This window comes from Lates calcarifer, linkage group LG4, assembly GCF_001640805.2.
Source record: "Lates calcarifer isolate ASB-BC8 linkage group LG4, TLL_Latcal_v3, whole genome shotgun sequence".
Classification (NCBI taxonomy): Eukaryota; Metazoa; Chordata; class Actinopteri; family Centropomidae; genus Lates; species Lates calcarifer.
In genome coordinates this window covers 20,972,758-20,995,169 of record NC_066836.1, presented here as the reverse complement: position 1 = coordinate 20,995,169, position 22,412 = coordinate 20,972,758, and the positions used below count along the sequence as shown (strand labels likewise).

General features: G+C 39.6%; 1 protein-coding gene across 1 annotated transcript in view; it reads right to left on the bottom strand.

Moving 5' to 3' along the window:
• ctnnd2b (catenin (cadherin-associated protein), delta 2b) overlaps nt 1–22,412 on the bottom strand; it is a 181,204-nt gene that overhangs the window by 124,072 nt on the left and 34,720 nt on the right. Inside the window, 1 exon segment of the mRNA XM_051070171.1 lies at nt 8,384–8,496. Coding sequence (XP_050926128.1) covers nt 8,384–8,496 — 113 coding nt within the window.

Here is a 22,412-nt window from a genome sequence, read left to right as displayed (position 1 = left end):
TTAAGCTTGTGTGTTTCCCAACAGGCTTCTTTCAAGTCGGCATGAATATGTATTTGTGTGTGTGTGTGTGTGTGTGTGTGTGTGTGGACTAAGAAGGTTCTCATTGGAGCTTAACTGCAACAGTCCTGTCTCCATGTTGGTGGAAGATCAATAATATAGTCGCAGATGACTGTACTAACACTGAGAGCCAGTTGGGGGGTACACACACATACACACACTCACACACACAACTGCGTGTGACAGACAGAGCTTGTCTGTGACGGTGGAGGATATAAGGCTTATTAAGAGTGTCTGGGTCTCCGAGTGACTCATGCTAACTCAGTGTGTGTTTGCGTATGTTTGCAGGATGGCAGGTTAAAAGGGCTTAACATGAGAATACCTCCCCCCTCTCCCCCCGCTTGCCTCCTGGCTCATGTTATTATTCTCTCACTCCCTCCCTCTTCCTAACCTCCCTACTCTGCATCCATATTGACTCCCCATTTCCTTCTCTGTCTTCTTTTCAACCTGCCTATCCTCTTTTTCTCTTCCTCTCCCAGGTTTCCATCTCTTTTTTATTTCAAAAAGCCACACTTTCCCCAGCTATACACTACACTATAGCTAAAAATGCTGCCTAACTATACATGGTAAAAGGCAGAAAGCTGCAATACCTTGCTCAAGTACAAGTATTGTTATTTTGCTTAAAATGTGTACTAGTATTATGACTAATCTGCTACCATCACTACTGGCTGTGCAAACTATTATTGAACTCAATATGAACTCAATATTAGACCACATTTACTGAGGCTTTGATAATGTTGATAACGTTGTTGTGAGTTTTTATCCAAAATTTCAGTGTCAGTTTCAGATGAAAGGATTGAAAATGGTATTTGTTGTCTTGACTACAGTGACACTGAACTGTTCCTTTGTCTTCATCTGATATTTCCCCAGACAGATGAACAGAGCTGGTGAAAGCATTTTACTGAGCAACACACTCCCACATTAAAAAATGTACAGGGAATCTGTGATAACAGAACAGTAAAGCATAAACTGACTGGGTTTAGCTTTATTTTTTGCTTCTTCGTTGAATACCTTCTTACTATATAATAAGGTTACTGAAAACTACCCTACTAATGTAGTTTGCTGTCTCATGAAACTTTACCTTGTCGGTTGTACAGTATTGGGCCCTTGAAAGTATTTCAAGCTAGTTACATCCATGAAAAATACTGTAGCTACAGAGAAATAGCCTGGGTGGTGTTAAGTGCTAAGATCACTACAGCTGCCTGAGCTTATGTAGGGTTGACTTAGCAAAATACTAACCCTTAAATCTGCATCAATCTTTGATTATTTTAAAAATGTTACAGCAAACACTAGCACCCTCTGACAACTGAAAATGAAGTCGGCCGGAGAGATAGGACATCACAACTGATTATTTGAGGAAAAACAATGGAACATATGAACACAATGTGAGACTGAATGAGTAAAAAAAGAAAAACAAAGTGGCAATTCTCTTGCCCCCTGTTTTGGGGTAATTTGGACAAACACGACTATTTTTTTCAGAAGGGCTGCTTTACAAGACAGGTAAACCATACAGGTGTATGTTGTGTTTTAGTGGTCCATATTCCCAAATAAATGTGTAATAAATCAAATTGCAACCATCACAATGCCCCTGAGGGTCTGAATCACCAGGTCATTTGACTGGTATGCCTGACTGCTTCTCCAGCCTTGTCAGTCATAAAGTAAACTGAAAATACCATCTTTTTTTTTGCCAATAACATCAAAAGAATAAGTGCAAACAAACCTCTACCCCATTATTGAAAAAGCAGTAAAAATAATTTACTTCCACTCTAGTAACTGAAATCACAGTGTGTGAAATTGTGAAAGTCTACTGCTAGATACAAGCTGGTGTTGTATTATTGAGTTTGGAACAAACACCAATACTTTTGCTGACATTTCTGAATAATACCTGTCCTTTTGAAATGTGGGAATGATGAACCAGATTCATTACAGTTACATTTCGGTTTCCCCTTCCCATCCCTCCCCACTCAGCTCTCCATCCCTCGGCCCATTCACCTAAGCAGATGGGTGAGTCCTGTATAGATCACACCATACTGACCTTCTCTTCCTTTTCTCCTCCTTCTCTCTTCACATCCACTCCGTCAGATCAATACCTAGAATTCAGTATGGATCACACCAAATGCTGGTGTTTAAAATGTAACTTGCACCCTCCTTCCTATTTCCTCTTTCTCTCAGATCAATAGCAAGAACACAGGGCATCATCAAACAGTCAGTCTTCTCTGGATCAATGAAGGTTTCAAAATCCTCATCATCCACATCATCAACAATAACACAATCATCATCATTACACCCATTGTATTTCCATATGTCTTTCCTAATAAAGACATAAGAGAAATCCAAATGCTGGGTGGATAAATGAGAGTATTGATAATTCAATATCAAAGCCCTCAAATGTCAGAAAGAAATAAAGAAATCTAAAGATCACAGATGATTCACTGACACACAGGTGCACTGCTCCAAAGTTACACCAGAGTTTCCTTTGTGAATATCAAGGTATTTCTTTTTTTCTTTTTCTTTTATTTAATCAAAACTTTTAGAGCCTTTTCAACTTTTCAAAATACCAGACAGGTCACCCAAACTGTATGCAACATTGGCTGATAGGTAGTGGCCTTTAACTAAAAGTCTGTCTGCATTTCATCCAGGAACAGCTAAGACATACCCACTCAGAGCACTGGCATTTAGAGAGGAGCATGTAATGTGATTCCAGATGATGCAGTTTATGCCCATGATAGAGAGAGAAGTCTAAAATGTCCATTCAACGACAACATAAACAGAAAAACTAAATCCCCAAGACTTGTACTTCTTGTTCTACTAGGGTAATTTGCTATTTTCTAATTTTCTTGCTTTTTTACAGTGTCGTAAACTGTCCTGTAGCAAATCAACTACGTTTTCATATCTCTCAGATTTTTACTTTTTTGTTGAGCCTCATTATAATCTTCGTCTCTCGATAGTCACCTATTTACCTATTTTTTATTTTACTGCTATTCCTCTACTGTAACTGAACTGCCTTTGACGAGTCTGCCTCCCTTTCTCTTTCATCCTGTCTGCTGTGAAGGCATCCCAGGCGATGCATTCATCAGGCAGCCACCATCACACACTTGACCTTTGTGTAGTGCATATGTAAAAGGCTGGGCATTGCTCAGTGCTCATACTATATATATATATTATTCACCCAAAGAACACAGGGGTGAAAAAATTTACTTTTTTGGCTTGATATTGGCTCTTTGCTGAAAATGTTGTACATGGAGCTATAATGCATTCTTCAGATTGCCTCAGTGGGGAAACTCTTTTTCCCTTAAAAGAACTATTAGGAACCTTTCCTTGAAAAGAATTCTTCAATTTAACAAAAGCAGGTAATAGTTTTGAGTAAAGCTGCCCCCCCTCTGCAAATATCTCTGTTATGTAGTGTATGTGTGCTGGGGGGACACAGAGGGAGAGCCACAGTGCTGTGAGTCTAAGCTGGCAGCCAAGCGCCCTGACAGCTTCTGGGTAATGGGCCCTCGCTGGGCTCGCAAGTCGGGTCGCATTTTCCCGCCAGACAAGCGGCGGTGGGTCTCGCCGGGTGCTGTGTTTACAGCCAATGCTTACGCACACACGCATTTACACACCACTCAGCAGCCAGACACGCACGCAGCCATGCCACTGATTACCAGACAAATGCCGCAAATATGCCCAGCCAACAGAGGCAGACAAATAGCCCGCCCTGGGAGGTGGCTATTCCTCGGCCAGCAGAGTGGAGTGACAACCAGAGTGCCACCAGAGCTAAGATATCTGTATCTGCTGGGTGTGTGCTCGCTGTCAGAGGTCCACTTGGATGATTAGATAAAGGGACTGTAGCCAGGGAGCAGCTAAACACTAGGCTGAGGGAGATACACCAACAGAGACTACAGAGAGAGATACTACTCTGATTTTCTTGGGTGTTTCCTCTCTCTTTCATTCTTCTTTGCTCAAAATAAAGGGCAGATTAGTTAGTTCAGAACTTTTAATTCATAGATGGCTACCCATGATGTAGCTGGGTGAGATAAGTCAACCATCTGCACCATAGTTCATTTAAAAATGCACCACAACTCACAAGACCTGGGTCTGATAGGTGAATGTCTTTTCACATGTACAACCGAACTTGACTGAAACAGCAACAGAGCTCAAAATAATAACTCTTTACTGAACTGCTCTAACAACCTAACCTTGTGTCTGGATCAGAAAGACAGCTGACAACTTGAGGAGAGATCAGATAAAGATAGTGAAGACAGAGAGCTATACAACTGTGAAAGGCCAAGTAGGAAAATAAAACAAGAGAACACAACAGTGAGTGAGGAGGAAACAGAGTAACAAAAGAGCAGAAGAGGAGTAGAGAAGAACCTCTCCCTAAGGCAAAAAAAAGAAAAACATTTCATAGAAAAGAAAGCTATGCCAGCTTTATAATGGCTCAGGAATTTGGCTTTTTTGCTATTTAAGTTTCTGACTGTACACCAGTTCTAAAACATGTGAAACACATGCTGCAGCTTTTACTCTTTAATGAAATATTGAATTATTGACTAAAGCTACATTGACCATTAATTTTCAACTGCTAAAGGCACCACAAATACAACAGATTAATGGTTCAACTGTGAATACTGACACAGACAATACAACTATAATCTTCTGCTCATTTCCACCTGTTGTTCAATCTAAGACCAGAAGAACCACCAGTGTATCACTTCCAACCTTGACATTTGGTCCTTTAACTGATGAGGCAACATATGTTATGCTCTTCTTCCCACATTGTCTCATTTTGACTGATAGGGCAACACAGAGAGAGAGAGAGAGTCATTTTGTGCTTCGTGCTTTTTGAAGAGATAAAGCAGCAGCATATGCCGTGGCAGACACTGTGACCTGTGGTGACTGATTAGGACTGGAAACAAAGGCAGAACTGAAGAACTCATTAGCACCTCTGAAAGTCTTTATTTCCCACAACACAACGGGAGCCGGTTCCTGAACTCCCAGCACCCCCACAGCCACAGAGCTGCAATTAACACTCATTCATAATTCAACTTTTCTGTGGTTTAACCTGACTATCTGGGGACAGATTAACCATTGTTTCTGGAACTTTGGTGCCTGCTTGTTATTCTGACTTTTACATCCAAATAGTAAGGAAAAGGAAACATAACTGGCAAGGACCTGACTTAAAACCACAAGAAGAACTGATGATTCCCATATTAGTTATTTTTAGGGAGTTCCTTCTTGTGACACAAAAATCTGTATTTTCAGTGCAGACACAGTTTTCCTCACATTATTAACTTTCCAACCTTAAAGCTAGCACAGAAAAAGCTAATGAAAAGTCACCCTGAGCACAATGACACAGTCCCATTCTCTATTGTATCTTTCTAGCACCATCTGCCACGGTGTCTGAAAACCCCACACAACTATTGTATTGTCCCTGGTCATAACACCGTTGGTCATATTATATCTACTGTGCCTCAGTGTATGAACCTGTGGTTTGGCTGGGTGTAGAAACTAGAGCTGCTCCTTAGGGAAAGACAATAAGGCTGCCTGTGAAGGAGAGAAACACTGGAGCTTCCTAGTTAGTGTACTAGGTCAGGATTTAACATCTTATATTACAGATGCAAAATTAACTGTCTTAATATAGATTATAGATCCAAATTATACATTTAATGCACTGTCTGATGAACTTTGATGATTATGAGTTGAGAAGAAACAACTAATATAATGTTTGACAAAATAAAAACCTTAACAAAAGGTCAAATTACAAGCTTTTTCCTAGTATTTCTTGTCAAGGTGAGAAAGGTAGTGTAAGGAAACTTTGTGTCAAGTTATTTTTCAGACTCAATTACTGTACTAGTATGTGAAGGTAAATGAAGGATATTACATATTCCTACCATATCTGGCATTTTACAAACAATGGGGCATCTATGTGGCACCACAGGGCAGGAGACACACAAACACAATGTCATAGTAGCTAACATTTTAGCTGTCATGGACATTGCCAGCATTTTGAAATAATGTAGCTTGCTATCAAACACGAAATCAAACTTTGATGAATGGAACACTTGCCCTGCTTATTAAGCTACTTTTTTATGCTAGACAACTGACAGGACTAGCGAGCTAAGATGGCAAAGGCAGAAATGGCAGCTATATGTTAACTCGCACAACACAAATGACCCCTTGCTAATGTTAAATGACCTGTGCTAAGCTGCAGCTGGACAACATGGATTTAGAGTAATGCTGATACGTTGCTAAAGAAGAGAAAAAAAATACTGTATAAGCTAAAATGCATCTGGGTCATGCTAAAGGATTTCTGCTATCCTTGTGAAATAAAAGCTGAGGATTAAACACAAAAAACAGGTTTTTAAAAAAAGATCATAAAATCAAAGAAGATTAATACTCAAAACTCTGCAACAATTTGAATTTAATTTTGCTTCCACTAAATTGCTAAAAATATATTCACACCCCTAGCTTAACTGCTGTACACAGTGTCAATAAGCCTCGCCACAATTGCTACCAAGATAAATTCTTGTACATGTATTGTAGCTGCCGATTAAATGTTGGCCCTTTTGTTCACCGGGAAAAACAGTGATGAATAAAACTATTCAGAACAGCAACAATACTAATGTTCCAGAGGTAATTGAATAATAAATCCTACACACTTTAGGCACTACAAACCTCCAGCATATTGCCTTGGTGGACTTGTTTGTGTTTTGCCAAACCATTTGTCCATCTGGTAATTACCTCTACGTCAAACAAAGTGGATGGTCTATAAAAAGCAATGGAAGACAATGTAATCCACAAGACACTCTGCTCCTCACTAAATAATAAACCCATCTAATCGAGTTAGCAAGATGGCAGCCTTTATTCTGACTGTGTGCAGCTGTGTGATGGAGTGGAAGAAGTGTTTTTTTGGACTCCACACCTCTTCCATCTCCCATGTTGCTGCTGTTTTAAATGGAGGCCCTCAGTACAGCCCTGTGACAGTGCTGAAGAGCTGAATGCATACACCGGTTAATTAGACTTGTGAATGGATCAGTTTCATCTTCCCAGTCTTTGTTGGTCCACCCCTAAAACTGAAATGAGAATTACAATGCCGGCAGATGAGTAATTAGTTTGAGACGGACGGAATCCCTGCTCGCTCTACAGAATCAAAGAGGAGAAAAGATGATGGATTGTGTGTGTCTATTTATGTGTATGTATGAGAGGGAGACAGAGGAATGGAGTCAGAGGCTTTAATCGTGTTACATTGTCCTGAGAGGCAAGCTAAGTGCATTACCACTATTGTGTCAGGAGTGCTGTTTTCACATTGGGACTGGTATGGAATGTGTAGAATGTGTTCTTTGGGCTCAGAGCAGAGATGAGGCTCGGGTCCAAACTCAATCAGCGGCAGATAATATGACGGTCTCTTCACATTGTGTACAGGTTACGTCCTCGCTTCACAGAAAATGAAGGCCCTGAACAGAAGAATGGACTCCTGTGACAGCTGTTCATTGTTGGATTCTTTGTGAGAAGCAATTGCTGTTTTTAATGGACAATAAATAGCACATTATAATAGCCAAGATGAGGATTGTTTCTGTGCCATCAGACCTGAGACTCAAATTCATTTTAACTACTAAAAGCAGCTGCTTCGATCAATCAACCTGAAGAGTGATACTGACAGATTTGGCACGATTATGCCACAGAAATTTTGTTCTTCACCCTCGCAAAAGAAAAAGACTTTGCAAAACTCGGCAAATACATACTGGGATATGTTTTCATGTCACAAACAAGGAAATCTGTGAATTTCAAGAGCATAAATATTGAAGTATATTGCATAAATATTGTATTATTAAATGTTTTAGAATCCATTGTTTTGTTTTGTTTTCTGCTAAGTATGACTCAAAGTTACTGTGGTTATGCAATATAGCACCCGTGAATACTTAAGTTAATATAAACTGAATGAATCTCACTACAACTCTGCTAAAGCAGACCAAAGGACTACCAGATATATCTATCTCTTCCACTCTGATAAGCTATATATATATATATATATATATATATATATATTTATATATGCAGCTCTTCTAAGTAGCTACTGTAGTAAACGTGTGGTTATCACAAGAAACACAATCCAGTGCACCAGAGGAATGCAGGAACATTGCACCCTCTGACTTTAAAAGCAAAACAACAGTGTTTTTGAACTGTGGGTTGAACCACAGAGATGAAATCTGGATACAAATCAAGGAGTGTATCTCTAATGTGACCAGCTGTAAAGCCAGTCACCTGCATGAGCACAGCTGACACACACAAGTAGAGTGTACAGAAGAGGATCTGACGGGTGTTAGACACACAAAAACACACACACCTGATGCTAGTCATGCTTCCAGTCTCAGAGCCAAGCTTGCATCTCTCCAGCTGACTGGCAACAATCTGTCGTTCGGCTTCCAGCTCCCTGGTCAGACGTTCAAACTGCAACTCCTGGAGAGAAAGAGAAAGAGAGAGAGAGAGGGAGAGAGAGAAAGAATGTGTCAAAACAATCTGTCTATTTATTTACTGTCACATTTACAGTCATCCTGATCATTATTTTGGCTCCGTTGTCCCTGACACATTTTTAATTGTTGTGAAATGGACTCTGCAGTCTGTGGTGGGAAAACACAACAGATATCACTAGGTCTGCCAGTTCCACACTGCCAGATATTCACTGAGAGGAGTTTGATATGTCGCATAACTGTGACACCAAACTAAAGCCAGCACAAATGTGACACTTGTTATTCTGCAACTAGGAAACTCATGGAACAGATGAAGTTTGAGGGGGGTTTGGGAGAATAATTTTGCTACTTTTTGACATAAAATGTCAGATCCACATGAAAGCATTAATCTAATGCTTGACTGACAAATCATCTATACACTGAAACTGAATGGATTTGTGTCTTGCTGTTACCACATGGTGGTACGAAGGGAGGAATATAAAAGGTTGTCAGTCCCATCACCCAAGTTAAAGGCCGAATCTGTGGCTGCAGATATAGCACCCCCAGAAGAAACATGTTAAAATACAGTGCAGCTACAAAATAGCTCATTGGGAATTGCTGGACAAATAAAATAGGGTAATCTGTGGACAATACGTGCTTAATGTGTTGAGAAAATGTATTAAACATAAATCAAAAGGTAGTAGTGTTACTGTTAATGGTGCCTGGGTTCCTGGAGGAGACACCAAAAAATTTAAATCCTCCATTCTTGTGAACAATGAGCTTCATGAACTAAGTTTCCTTCTGAATTTAACATTCATTTTACATGATTCTAGAAAATCTGTAAATTAAAATGCAAATGAATGTGCGTCTACATCCAATACTGTTATGCAGACATATGCAGAGTTTGTTCATCGAGAAAAACAGCTGCTGGCGCAAATTAACCAGTCTAGTGCCATTTTATCACTGCAGTAGAGGGCATGAGATGACATACTTATAAGAGCCTTACTCAAACCTCAAAACCAGTGAAAAAATAAAATATGACATTTATGTTTCTTTAATGTTTTAGTTTGAGGAACTTTACAGTCTCCTAACAGCTCCTCATAGACCTGATGTTTTTCGTCTGCTGCCATTTTTCTTCTCTGCAGAGGAGCAGAAGCTTTAGTGGACATTTAAGTCACATGCTTCTTGTATGTCATGATTAATTTGCTATTTCCATTTCACTTTGCTGCATTTTGATTTTTTCGACACATAAACATCTCAGCCAAGAAAAAGTATTCCTTGTTATATTTAAACTTTGAGGTTCTGTTTTCATAAATCAAATACTGCATACATAAGTGTGTATAATAAGGTGTGGCCTCCTGGGGGGGAGTTCAAAAGATTTGGTCATTACTGACTTGCTATACTATAGTAGGCTGCCAGTCCTGCTACATTTGTAGGTAAGTGTCATTCACAAAAATACCACCCAAGAATAAAACAGAAGAATTTCACACTGCAGAGCTCAAGTCCTGCTGTCAGACATGAGCAGAAGAAAACAACAAATGTGGAAGTGCACTAGTATTATAATTAATTTATATTAATTATAATTAATTAATATTAGGCTACTACACCTGTCAATGCCATGTACACCAAGTACTGTGACATTACATTGTCAGGTGTCAGAGAGGGCTGACAGTGAGAACATGTTAAATACAAGAAAACTGGTGAATACAAAAAGTTTTCTCAGGTTACTCACAGGTGCCATTTAGGAACAAATTTATTTGTATAAATTGGTTCTTGCATGAGGTCCATTATATTTGTGCTTAATTCATGTTGTTCAGTGTGTAATAAATAACCACTCATTACATGATAAACAAACAAACCAATAGCTGATTACAGTATTTGTGTCTGATGCCACAGTCATTATAGCTGGTTAAGCATAACTGATTTCACCAATCTGTGTGAAAAACAAATCAATCCAAGTGGACGGTGGATTGTTTCCAGATAATAAAAGTGATAAAATTATAATACATCAGGTTAGAATGGGTGATTTAATCAGTCAGTGTTCCCCAGGCAGCATTTGAATACAGAGAGGACAAGAAAGCTCCTCTGAATGTTTTAAAAGTTCAAATTTCAGACCAGTAGGTGAACCAGCCCTCATACATTTCATTTGATTTGAGTGGCAGGTCGCTTTGAAGTGACACAAGCACACACACATGTCCTTGTACACCAGTCTTTGTGGAAACCCGTCACTGACCTAGCCTTCACAACTAAATGCCAACCCTAATCCTTCCCCTAACCTAAACCTAATTCTAACTAACTCTCTAATATCCACCCGAAAACCAGGTCTTAACCCTCAAACGGCCATTTCAAATCCAGCATTTTGGTCCCTTCCAAGCTCTCGCACCCCCACAAGTATAGCGTGTTGCACATCTAACACTCAAACCTCATGCAGTTTCCAGCCAAATTTGGCTACATATATCACAAGTCAATTACATATTATTAAAACTGAATAAAACGTCAAACTGAAATGACATACATTCAAAAAATTTTGGATACTTGGTATACACTTAAAATATCAGAAAAATACGATTCCGAGCAAGAAAGAACTTTAATGCTATTTATAATGGTTACATAATTTTCTGCCTAAGAGTACTGACAGAGAGCAGAGTGCTCGTCCGTGGGAGCTTAAACGCTGATGATGCCTGAGGCAAATCCAGGCTTTCCACCATAATGATACAATTTGATTATAATGAATCATTAATGTAATAAGTTAACAAATCAAATTGCAAATTTCACTGTAATTATGCCCCATTTTCTCTTTATTAATGACACACATACACAGGCACACATACACACATTATAGAGAAACATGCCTACCATACACATGCACATGTGCACATATGCGCAGAAGACAACAGTATAAAGGCATTTGTATTAATTCTGCAGCTTACAGTCTCACGTTTGAGAACACACAACTTTCACACATTAATTAAGACTAACTGCTGTGTTACATAGAGCAGATATGGACCCACCATGAGTGCCAGCATTACATGAAGCTTCCCTCCCTCCATGACACAGTTAAATGCTATGTGCAATTGCCAAGTGTCATATATGTTCTGTTGTAACACACAAACTCTCACTTGAGCAGTTGCGGAGTGGAAAATGTTGTGACTGCAGAACAGTCTGTTGATGTTAACATGCTGTAATGCTCACACACACACTCACACACACATTGCCATGAAGTGTGAATAGTATTAAACAGTGAGAGCAACATGCAGACTCTTCCCTGTTTAACTTCAACATGATAATACATGGATGTGTTTATACTGCACTGCAGATAAAAATATAGCTGCTCAACAGAAACAGTTAAAAAAAAATCACCTGTGCTGAGTTGGCTTTATTTACTGAGCTGTTAGTAAATCATTTTTAAAACGGACAAAAACAAAAGCCATGTAATAAAATTGACTTTTTAGTGCTTAGTGGCCTAACATCAATCATCATGAAGTTTTTTAATATCGCAGGGAGTTAATTATCAGAGGCACATGGCTTTCAGTGTCTGTGATAAAAATTAAATCCTTTGATGCCAATGCAAATCAGCCACCTTGCTACAAAGCCACATCTCCATTTCCATCTTAAGCAGCACTGCATGCAAGAACACTACTTATCCCTGTGTGATCTGACTTTTTGCAGGCAAATCAATCAAAACACCCTCATCAGCTGATGGAAAGAAGAAGAAAAGCGAGAAAAAACAACCTACTTTGAGGCAGCATCACCACAACAGATCAAGGAAAAGATGAAAGCTTTTTTTTTTTTTCTCTTGTTTTTTTTTTTTTTTTTCTCTTTTGCTTGTTTGGCTCCCACAGCTGAGAGGCTAAGCAGGCTGACTAACTAGCTGGATGGCAAGTCGTGAGAATTTGGTTGTAAGGCTCCTCGAAAACAGCCAAACAAAAGCGATCGCTCCCTCTTTTTCCCCCCTGCCCCTCCACTCTCTGCTCCCTCCAATTCAGGGCTGACAGGCAGACACCTGTTACTGCAGAGGAAGAAGCTTAGACCATGATGGAATGTATTCTGGTTTATAATGCTGGTGGAAAGTGGGGAAAAATAAATAAATCAAAAGAGGGAGATAGAGGAATGGAAGCAGCAAGCACACATACCTTCACATGGACCATACTTCACAAAGAGACACAAAATCACAAGGTATCCCGCCTTTCTTTGCTCCCCTCTGGTCAAAAAGCGTCAACACTCCTCTCCCTCCTCCAAACACTCATCTGTCCTGGGTCAGGACACAGCAAGCGATAGAGAGACAGAGAGAGAGACTACAAGTGTCACTTGAGCTGACTGCAACTCAGTCCCCCTCTTTCTCTCTCTCTCTCTCTCTCTCTCTGTCTCTGTCTATGTCTCTTTCTCTGTCTCTCCTCAGGGGCCATGAAACACATACACAGACACACACACACACACACACACACACTGTGTTCACTGAGGCACAAAGGTCCCCATAGCAACGGAGCATTTAGAAGCCCCGTGGCATTATTTATGCAACGTTGCATCACAATGGGCCCTCCCACCGACCGACCCTGCCAAAAAAAAAAAAAAAGCCCGCTGCTCGCCAGTCACTCTCTGCCTCTCTCACTCTACCTCTCTTTCTCTTCTTCTCTCTGGCCAAGCCATCTGCACCCCCCCCCCCCCCCCCTTCCTCAATCCATCCTACTTCCCCCACCCACCAGCACTGAAAAGCAAAGAGGGATTTTGGGAGAAGGGGGGAGGCAGGAGAGACAGAGGATGGAAGGGGGGCAAGATGGAGGGAGGCACACACACACACACACACACACACACATGCCTACACACACATGCATGCCCACACACACACACACACACACAGTGTCATGACACATGACACAGATTAACAGATAATTAATTATTCTACTAAATACAACAGAAGTAAATGACAGCAGTGTTTTTTGTATTGTGCAGTAAGGGCCCAGGGCCCAGACCAGCATTAACAGCAAAATGTCATGTTATCACCACTTTGTACTGGATTTGCTCATGGAGGCAATAAGCTAACCCAGTTCAGCTCAACTTTTATGAACTCTGACATGAGGAACTGAACCCTCTGACCAACAGCAAATCATCTACCACATTAGCTGTGTTACACTACTCATTTGTATATAACCATCATCTGCTTCTGAATAAAAACTGTTGCATGAAATATGGTTTGCAGTCTAAGCAGCAGATTTGCCAAGTTAGCGTCCCTGCTACCTTACTTGCAATCAATTAGCAAGCCAGCTAGTTTGCTTGGTATGCTATAGTGACTGGCTAGGGCTATAGCTTGTCCACCATTAGTTATCATGTTACCAGTCAGCTCACCAGCTGCAGTAATTAACTAAGAAGCCCCCGGTAAGGCACTAAGAATTAGATTTCATTATAGTGCTTAAGCACCCGTTTGAAAGCCTTTAGCTTGCGCTAAAATTGCATGTCAATTTCAATTCCGTAATTGTATTTTATTGTTGAATGTGCTATAAGATGAGCATGTCCAAACAAACCTACAGACAAGCAAAATGAAGAGGCAAGGTGGAAAAAAACAACCATGCACAACCATCTCTTACCCAGATGCAATCTGACCCGCAATTCAAACCCATGACTTTTCAACAGGTGCCACAGTCAGTTGTGAAAATGTTCTTCCGTCCCAGTCCACAATATCTAAAATCCTTTTTGTTTTCCTTTATCCTGACTTGTCAACTTCCCCTCTGTCTGAATCATACTAACTTATCCAATCATGACATCCCAGCAAATACATGCTGCATGCAAAGCTCTAGCCTACAGTCATTTCTTTATTCAAATTTGGATTGGCTCAGTTTACACGGCTGTTTGGCTTCAGACAGACTGACCATAGGTTTAATCACACACAAGTGAGGCATCAGCACGGCATTTGGCTAAAACTAGACAGATCATCTTGACTGATTCAATGTTTCAGAGCACAGGATGTAAATACACAGAGTTGTATTTCATTGTATTCTCTCATAGTAGCAAATCCAGAAACAGAAAGTTTAAATGCACAATGATATTGAGATTAAATGTTGCAAGGACCATAACAAAGTGTTTGCAAGTTTTAAGGACAAATCATGTACTTAAGGCTGTAGAATTAGATTTGTATCTTATTTTTCTCACAATCTGAAGCAGCCATTGATCTCCATTCAATTTCAAATGGCATCAAAAATAAATTACTTGACGAATTGACTTTTGAAACTTGCTTATGTATAATCCTTCACAATGATGTCACATCAGTTTGTGTGGTAATGCAGTTAAAAGAGGTATTCCTGCATTTTCAGTGAATTAGGGGATTCACAAAAGACAGATGTTTAAAGGAATGTTCACAATCAAAGCAGAAGAGGCTGTGAAATCCTCAGTTTCAGTCTCTTGTGTGAGTCGGGCTCCAAAATCCCCCAGTTTGTAACACAGCCTCTCTGTTATAAATCTGGAGTCTCTGGACACAAACCGAGATAACCCTGACAACATCACCATGAGTTATTTGTCAGATTTGACAACGCCCCTCTTCAGCCAGACATTACACATCTGTTTTCACAGACTGAGAAGAACTCCCCACGACAAGTAAACCAGTACTTATCTGTAAACTCAGGAAGAATTTCTGTTTATGAGACAAATTTTTATCTAGATGGATTACATAATTCAGGGGCCTGCTCGATGATTTTCATATTGTGCTGAAATGAATGGAAACCAACAGGAGTGATGAGTAATAAATGGGCTAATTTATGTTTAAAAACATTATGCTAATCATACTGGTGGGAAAAAACATTTTCCAAGCAATTTTTGTAAGTAAGGTCTTGATATTTAGGGTTGGGAAAACTCAGTGAAAAACAGTAATAGTCTATAAAAGTTGGAATGCCAATCATAATTTGCCCATTAGCATGCAAAAGTATTCTCTGACTTTTGGGCCCCACTGAATTTAACTAACTCTCTGCCAACTTCAGCTGTGTTTACGTAGCTCTATCTGCTGTCTGACCAGTCAGCAGCTTCACTCTGCAGTGTTACCTTTGCACTAAAACCTGTATTTGCAAAAGAGTACTTCCGTGTCTTAAGTAAAATATAACTCCTGGGGGACTCCATGTACAAGTGAACTTTTGATGTAAGCACTTTCATGGAGTTCTGTGGACTCAACCTCTTGCATAGTTTAAAATCACTATCTGAAGACAGGAAATAATGAATGGCTGTAATCTTGATTAGGTGTGACTTGAGCAAGCTAAAACAAACAAACAAAAAAAAAGATGATTAATTACATTGCGCAAATCTGCATTTGAAAAGGAAGTGTTATGAACTGCACCAGTAAAGGGCTTCATTGGTGTACATGCATGTGTGTGGGTGTGAGTAATCATTGCTTGATAAGCAATTAAGTAAAAAGGACAACAATTAACTATGTCTTAATGAGCAGGTTATACAATCAAGTGCTTGTCAACTGATTGTATTACTAAAGATTGTGAGCCTATTAATGGAGACAGAGAGAAGACAGTTGGTGTGCAGCCACTAGCTTACAGAACAGGCTGGCCTCTGAATACCCCATTAAAGCAATTAGCAAAGTAAAATAAATGACTGTAGGACAGTGGTGGGCTACATGGGTAGAGAAGTCAGTGTGTGTGTGTGTGTATGCTGTAGCTGTAGCTGTCTCCCCCTCCCTCTCTCGTGTAAAGTGGTATAATTGTGCCCTGTGGTGTCCGTTTGGCATTTAGTTGTTTCAGAAGGGGGGCTGTTCAATGAGAAAATGTCAAGGTGGCTGTATAGCTAAGACCACTGCTGTCTGGAGCTGTTGTTTTAGGCCAGAAAATTATTAAGTACATCCAGTCAGTAACAAAACTGTCCTGGAGGCAGAGGTAAACAAGCTCTCATGAGAAGGTGGGGTGTGATAGAAAGATAAGAGAACAGGGGAGCAAGAAGAGAGAGGTGAAATGAGATAAAGGAAAGGAAAACTGCAGCAACAGGGAAGACATATTCAAGGAGATTTAGCGCTCTGCGGATACCAAAACTACCTAAATGTTCATCCCAAACCAGACAGATTTGTCTTGTTTTACGATAACTGCGGCTGTAGATCTGGGGTTTAATTCCTCTCCCCACCACTGTCTGTGTGTCCAACCCCCCCTCCTTCAAACAGTGCTGCAACTGGTTTTAAGCATAGGGTTATGCACATTAAATTATGAGCAACTATGAGCAAAGAAGCTCACTGTGCCGCAACATAGGAAAACTATTCACCCAGCATCAAGGTAAAATTGTTTATTCAAACTGCAGGGCAAATGAAAACCTCAAGGATGTTAAATGCTCAAGGCCATGACACACGAGGTAAACATCTAAAGGGTAAGAGTTCTCGGGAGTTTTCTTGACATTGTTGCTTTAATCACATTGAAACACCTTGTAGACTTGGTATTTTTGTCTCAGTTTATTGCCTGTTGCTGGGAAGATTGCCAGCACTACCCCTCCCAAAAAAACACATTGTATCTGCAGGTGCTGTTTGGAAAAGAAGGAAAATGAGCAGCTTTGCGTAATAAAAGCTTAACGTCCTCAGTGGAAATGGTTTCACTGAATGGATTCAGGAAGAAAATGAAAAATAACATTTTAAAGACTTGGTTGAGATCAAAACAAGCCTTTCTAAATCTGTGCACAGGCTGTACTTGTGTTGTTCTTGTGAAAAACACAGTCACTCACAGCCCAGCTACTGAAAAGTGCACATCTGGCCAAGTACAATGCAAACTAGAGGGGTACTTGCTCCACTTTATTCATCAAGGATGCTGTCAGTTGACAGAAAATTAATAGATAACTACTTTGATAACTGGTTCATAATTTGAATCATTTTCCAGGCTAAAGAGGCAACAGTTCCTGGTTTCAGTTTCCTGTCTTGACATGACAGTATACTGAAAATCTTTTATTCTTTGCACTGCTGGTTTTACAAAACAAGACAGAATCAGTCAAGTTGGCCTTTCAAGGGCATGATCAACAAAACAAGTCAAGAAGAAAAACAGCAAATTATTAACTCTGGAAACCTTTCATGTCAAAGAAGTCAGTTTACCACAGAAGTGAGGCTTTGATGAGGGATGGCTATTAATGTATGAAAGAAAAGCTTTTACAGCAGATGTTATAAGATGAGAGCGAAGATCAAGGAACTAGAGACTGGCTACTGGTTTAGTTACTTCAGTAAGAACTGACTCTCTTCCATTCTGTATGAAAGTTTTTCTTATTCATTAACTTCATTAATGACTTATGCTTTAAAAACTAAAAAATCTAATTAAAAGCAATGCTAGTTCACAAGCTGATGTAACTTCTGTGGCCTTTACAGGGCCCAGGGACAAATATCTTTGGTGACTAAATGGAGACACAGATACATCATAACATCTGATGAAAAAGTAAATGAAAATACCTGAATTTAAAAGGTAAATGCATTAAAAGGCTGGCTTGCAAGATAAAGGCCCGAGGTGCAAGATTTAATATATTTAAAGTTTGAAAGATTTTTTTCTTCTTTTTTTTTGATTAAACTGCTGTTGTTATGAAAGTGTCGAGCATTTTGTATTGCAGTTAAAGTTGTGTCATCCTGAGACCTTGTTACATGAAATAGTCATCGTTTAGAGGAAGAAATGTGGCCCATACTTTGCCCACCTGCACACTGAAATACAACCTTTGAATTTGAATGTTCTGTATATGTGGAAGGAGAGGTTGGAAACGATAGCAAACAGAATGAAATGATAGATCGAAGTCCAGTGTGCTCACTATTACATGCACTGAAATCCTGGCACTGGCTCTGCGTTGCTGCATCTGTGTCTTTCTTCATTTGCCTGTAATAAAATAATCAACATCTACCACTAGACTTATGCTCATCAAATATAAAGTGTGGTATCTCTTCCTTTGCTGTGTCAACCATCTGCTCAGCTCTCTGCATAATGTAACTGGCGGAGCTGAACTCTGTAGTCTGGAGCACTAGACTCATACTCGACCCAGCAAAGGCTAGTCACACACACATACACACACTCTGCCTACACCACTGGCCTGTCAATCCCCTGTGACTCATTTTTTCTACCTGTAGCTGAATAATTCAATTCAATTAATTCAATTCAATTCAATTTTATTGAGATGCCAAATGTAAGAGTTCTTTGGCCATTCTGGAGATTACCCATGATGCACTGCTTTGCCTCCTGTCACTACGTTAGCAGCTCTGCTACTCCAGTTAGCATTATGTTTTCCAACCACTTAGCCTAAAAGCCTTTCTATTGTAATGCTGAAAGTGGAGTAACACTGAAATTAAAGGACAATGCTATTTTCTTGTACAGGGATTATCAATTCATGACAAGAATGTACATGAATTGTTTTATTATTTACTTGGTATTCTGAATTTTTGAGATTTTGATCCTGCCTCTGGTGTTTCCTCACTGTAAATTTATAAGATTTATGAAAGTGTTTCCTCAGTTCCTGTTTTTATTGAGTCCTTCATTTACAACATAGTTGTTTATTGCTTTGTGTGAGGATGAGGGGTGGTGTGGGGTACTGTTTTTATTGGGAAAAGCTCTTTGTATTACATTGTGTTCATAAGAAAAATGTGTCACACTTTTCAGATGGGTCTACCAGAAACGTTAACATGCTAGCCAGAAATGTTGCCTCCAACCAATTCATGGAGCTGAAATTAGCTAACTATCTGTGTGTAAACCAGCAACAGAAATAGGATGTCTGCTTTTGTGTACTAATGTCTGAAATAAAGGGCCAGTTGTTTCAACTGTAAATCTGTCACCTCTATCCTTGTCAAATGCATTACACAAGAAAAGTCAAGTCAAGTCAATTTTATTTATATAGCACCAATTCACAACAAAAGTTATCTCGAGGCACTGTACATATAGAGCAGGTCTAGACCGTACTCTTTATCTTATAAAGAGAGACCCAACAGATCTCACCATGAGCAGCACTAGACGACAGTGGCAAGAAAAAACTTCCTTTAAGAGGCAGAAACCTCGAGCAGAACCGGACTTAGGGTGGGCGGCCATCTGCCTCGACCGGTTGGGTTTAGACAGAGCGAGGGGGGTGGGGGGACAGAGAGAGGGGGTAACAACAGTAGCTAAAGGGGGAGGAGCTGTGTGAGGGGGTTCTTCAGTTTACATGCACACAGAAATGAAACAAACACCCACATATTCACTCAAAAGTATATTCACATTCAGCAGCACTGCATGGTCTATTTTTTTCCTCTGGCACACTTAGTGAAGCATAATCTCTACAGACAGCAGTTAAATCACACATATTGTTATATCTCCTGTTATTTATATGATCTGAACTTTTTTATTGGCATCTGTAATAACTGTTCAAAGCTCCCCAACAACACTAGAGGCTATCTAGTCTATTCTCCCATCCTGCTATAATGGGCAGGGAAATAAAATCAATGAATCAATACATAAAAACAATGCTGTTTTTTCCTTCATGATGCAGCCTTCTTGAAAACTATTTATATCCAGTACATCTCTGCTGTCAATCAGCCTGATGAAAACTATTTGTCTGGTCGCTGTCCTTTCAGCTCCTCCTGAGCAGCTGCTGACAGGCAGACAGCTAGAGCTGAGTGTTGGTTGGAGTCAGTGTGGACTGAACGGACTGAATGCTTCAGTAGCATTCACATCTTGCTTTTAATGTGGAGTTAGATGCATGAACTCTCACAATTCTTCCCCAAATCCCTCCCCTCTGTCCCTATCCTTTAAATATTTATTTTCCTGTATGCATGAGAAGTAAAACAAAATAAATCTCTGATCCACTCTGTAACCACTTCTTATAAATATCTAGCTGTGTTTTGAACTTTGAAGAAAACTATATTTGATAATTTAATGAGTTGGCCAATGCTGTACAAATCTTAATTAATCCTTAATAGGCAAATGAAGAGCACAGTGGTCAGAGGGGGAGAAAAGGCTGATAGCAGCCATTATTATCACAGGGCTGCTATAAGAAAACATCAGTAAAAGAACCTAATGAATCATCAACAAATGACTACAATTAACAGAAGATTGATTGTTTTCAAAAAGCCATTAATCATATGTTTTTATCATCTTGTGTGTCATAACAGAAATTATAAATGGAAAGTATTTAAATATTTGTGCTTTAAAACTGATTAAAAATTTGGCGCACTAGTTGTGCTGCTACTAAATATGGTACTGTCAGGCAAAGAGAAAAAGTGAAATGGGTTTAATTAGACTTACAGAGAAAAAAGGTACAACTGCAATTACCTCTGCCTAAACTGCTTGTGATTTATATTCATATGAGTTGTAGGTCAGAACAATGAGAAGCTGTTTTCTGCTGCAGTGCCAATTAGAGTGAACAGTTCCACAAAGCACCATGATTCACATTAATGATCCCATGGCTGCAGAAACACCATATTCTGCCTAAAACTCACATCTGAAAACCAGCAGAAACCCTGAGAAACTTTTTTCTTTCTTTCTTTCTTCTTTTATTTTTCTTCTTTGAGTTTTCTTATTCTTCTCTCCTGGCTGAGTTTTCTCCCGCATGAATTCCCTTATTTTCATCAACTTTTCCTCTTCACATTCTTGAGCGCACAGTCATGTTTTTCTTCTCTGATGAGGCAGTGAATGCAACATGTCTTTTCCGACATTACTTATGTTGCGCCAGTGTTGTGGCTTGTAAAAACACAGCAGGAGGTCATGTTGCCAGCGTGATGAAAATGAAGGTTGAAGCAGTGATGTAATGTGCTTTCCAGTTTGGGAACAAACACAAGAACACATGGATGCTCTCTCTAACGAGGATCACAATAAGCTTTAAGCTTTTAAAAAAAAAAAAAATCCTTAAAAAATGTAACTGTGTGTCAGGTTTGGGTGATTGCAGTCTTGTAATAGTCAAATAAAACTATCTTAGTGGCAGTCATGAGCAATAAACATCACAATGGGAATATTTACTAAGTCTACTGCAAATTATCATCATAAGCGAAATTGTGTGTAACGACAATCTTTTAGTTTGGTTTTGTATTTACAGAGACAATATATGTAAATGAGCCCTTTTATCGTATTTCCTGGCACAAAACCTTGGCCGGTAGTACCAGATGAGAAACATGGCTTTTTCTTTTTCTTCTTTAAATTACTATTTAAAAATGAAATGAAGGGCTTTGTTTGTATCCTTGTCTGCTGATAGGATAAAACTATTTTGAGGATTTTTTTTAACACAAATATTCTTGATATTTTAGAACTGACTGGATTGTTTGGAATTTTGCTGGGCTGCAAGCAAAAGACAGCTAATCAATACCCTGTGCCACTTTCACTTTATCTGTCATTCAATGAGACAATATGTCAGATTTTTCAAATAGGCCACATCTAGGAAGGAGCGTCTTTCAGAGCTGGTACTTCACACTGTGCTTCCCCGGTAGCAGATGTGTTGACAGCAGAGATGATGAACGATATGAGGACAAAAGCTGACAGATGTGATAAATACAACGTCGAATGGCTAATCAATCTCATGTGGGTAGAAGGAAACGGAGGAAAAACAGCAGCAGGGATCTCCTGGTGTGAGTCAGCAGAGGCAAAAGAGTCTGATTGGCAGCGTGTACGTGTGTGTGTGTGTGTGTGTCTGCAGACCACACGTGAACGTCTGTGTATCTGTGTGTGTATGAGGCCTTTTCTTAGTCTCTCATGCCTGACCTTGTCTTTGTGAACAAAAATGAACAGGGCTTTGTGTGCGTGTGTGTGTGTGACCTGCACTGCCAGAAAAACAGCTTCCTTTTTACAGTGTGGTAACAAACAATGGCAACAGTCCAAGCATACTGAAAAATTACACACTGAAAAAACAAGTATGAAGGAAGTGACAAATGACTGACTTAGGAAATAATAATAACTTCACCGTGGTGCAGGAGCATGAAATATAACAACTCCAGCTTGTAAAGGAAGATGGAGAGAGATGGAGGAATGAGTGAGCAACTATCTATTC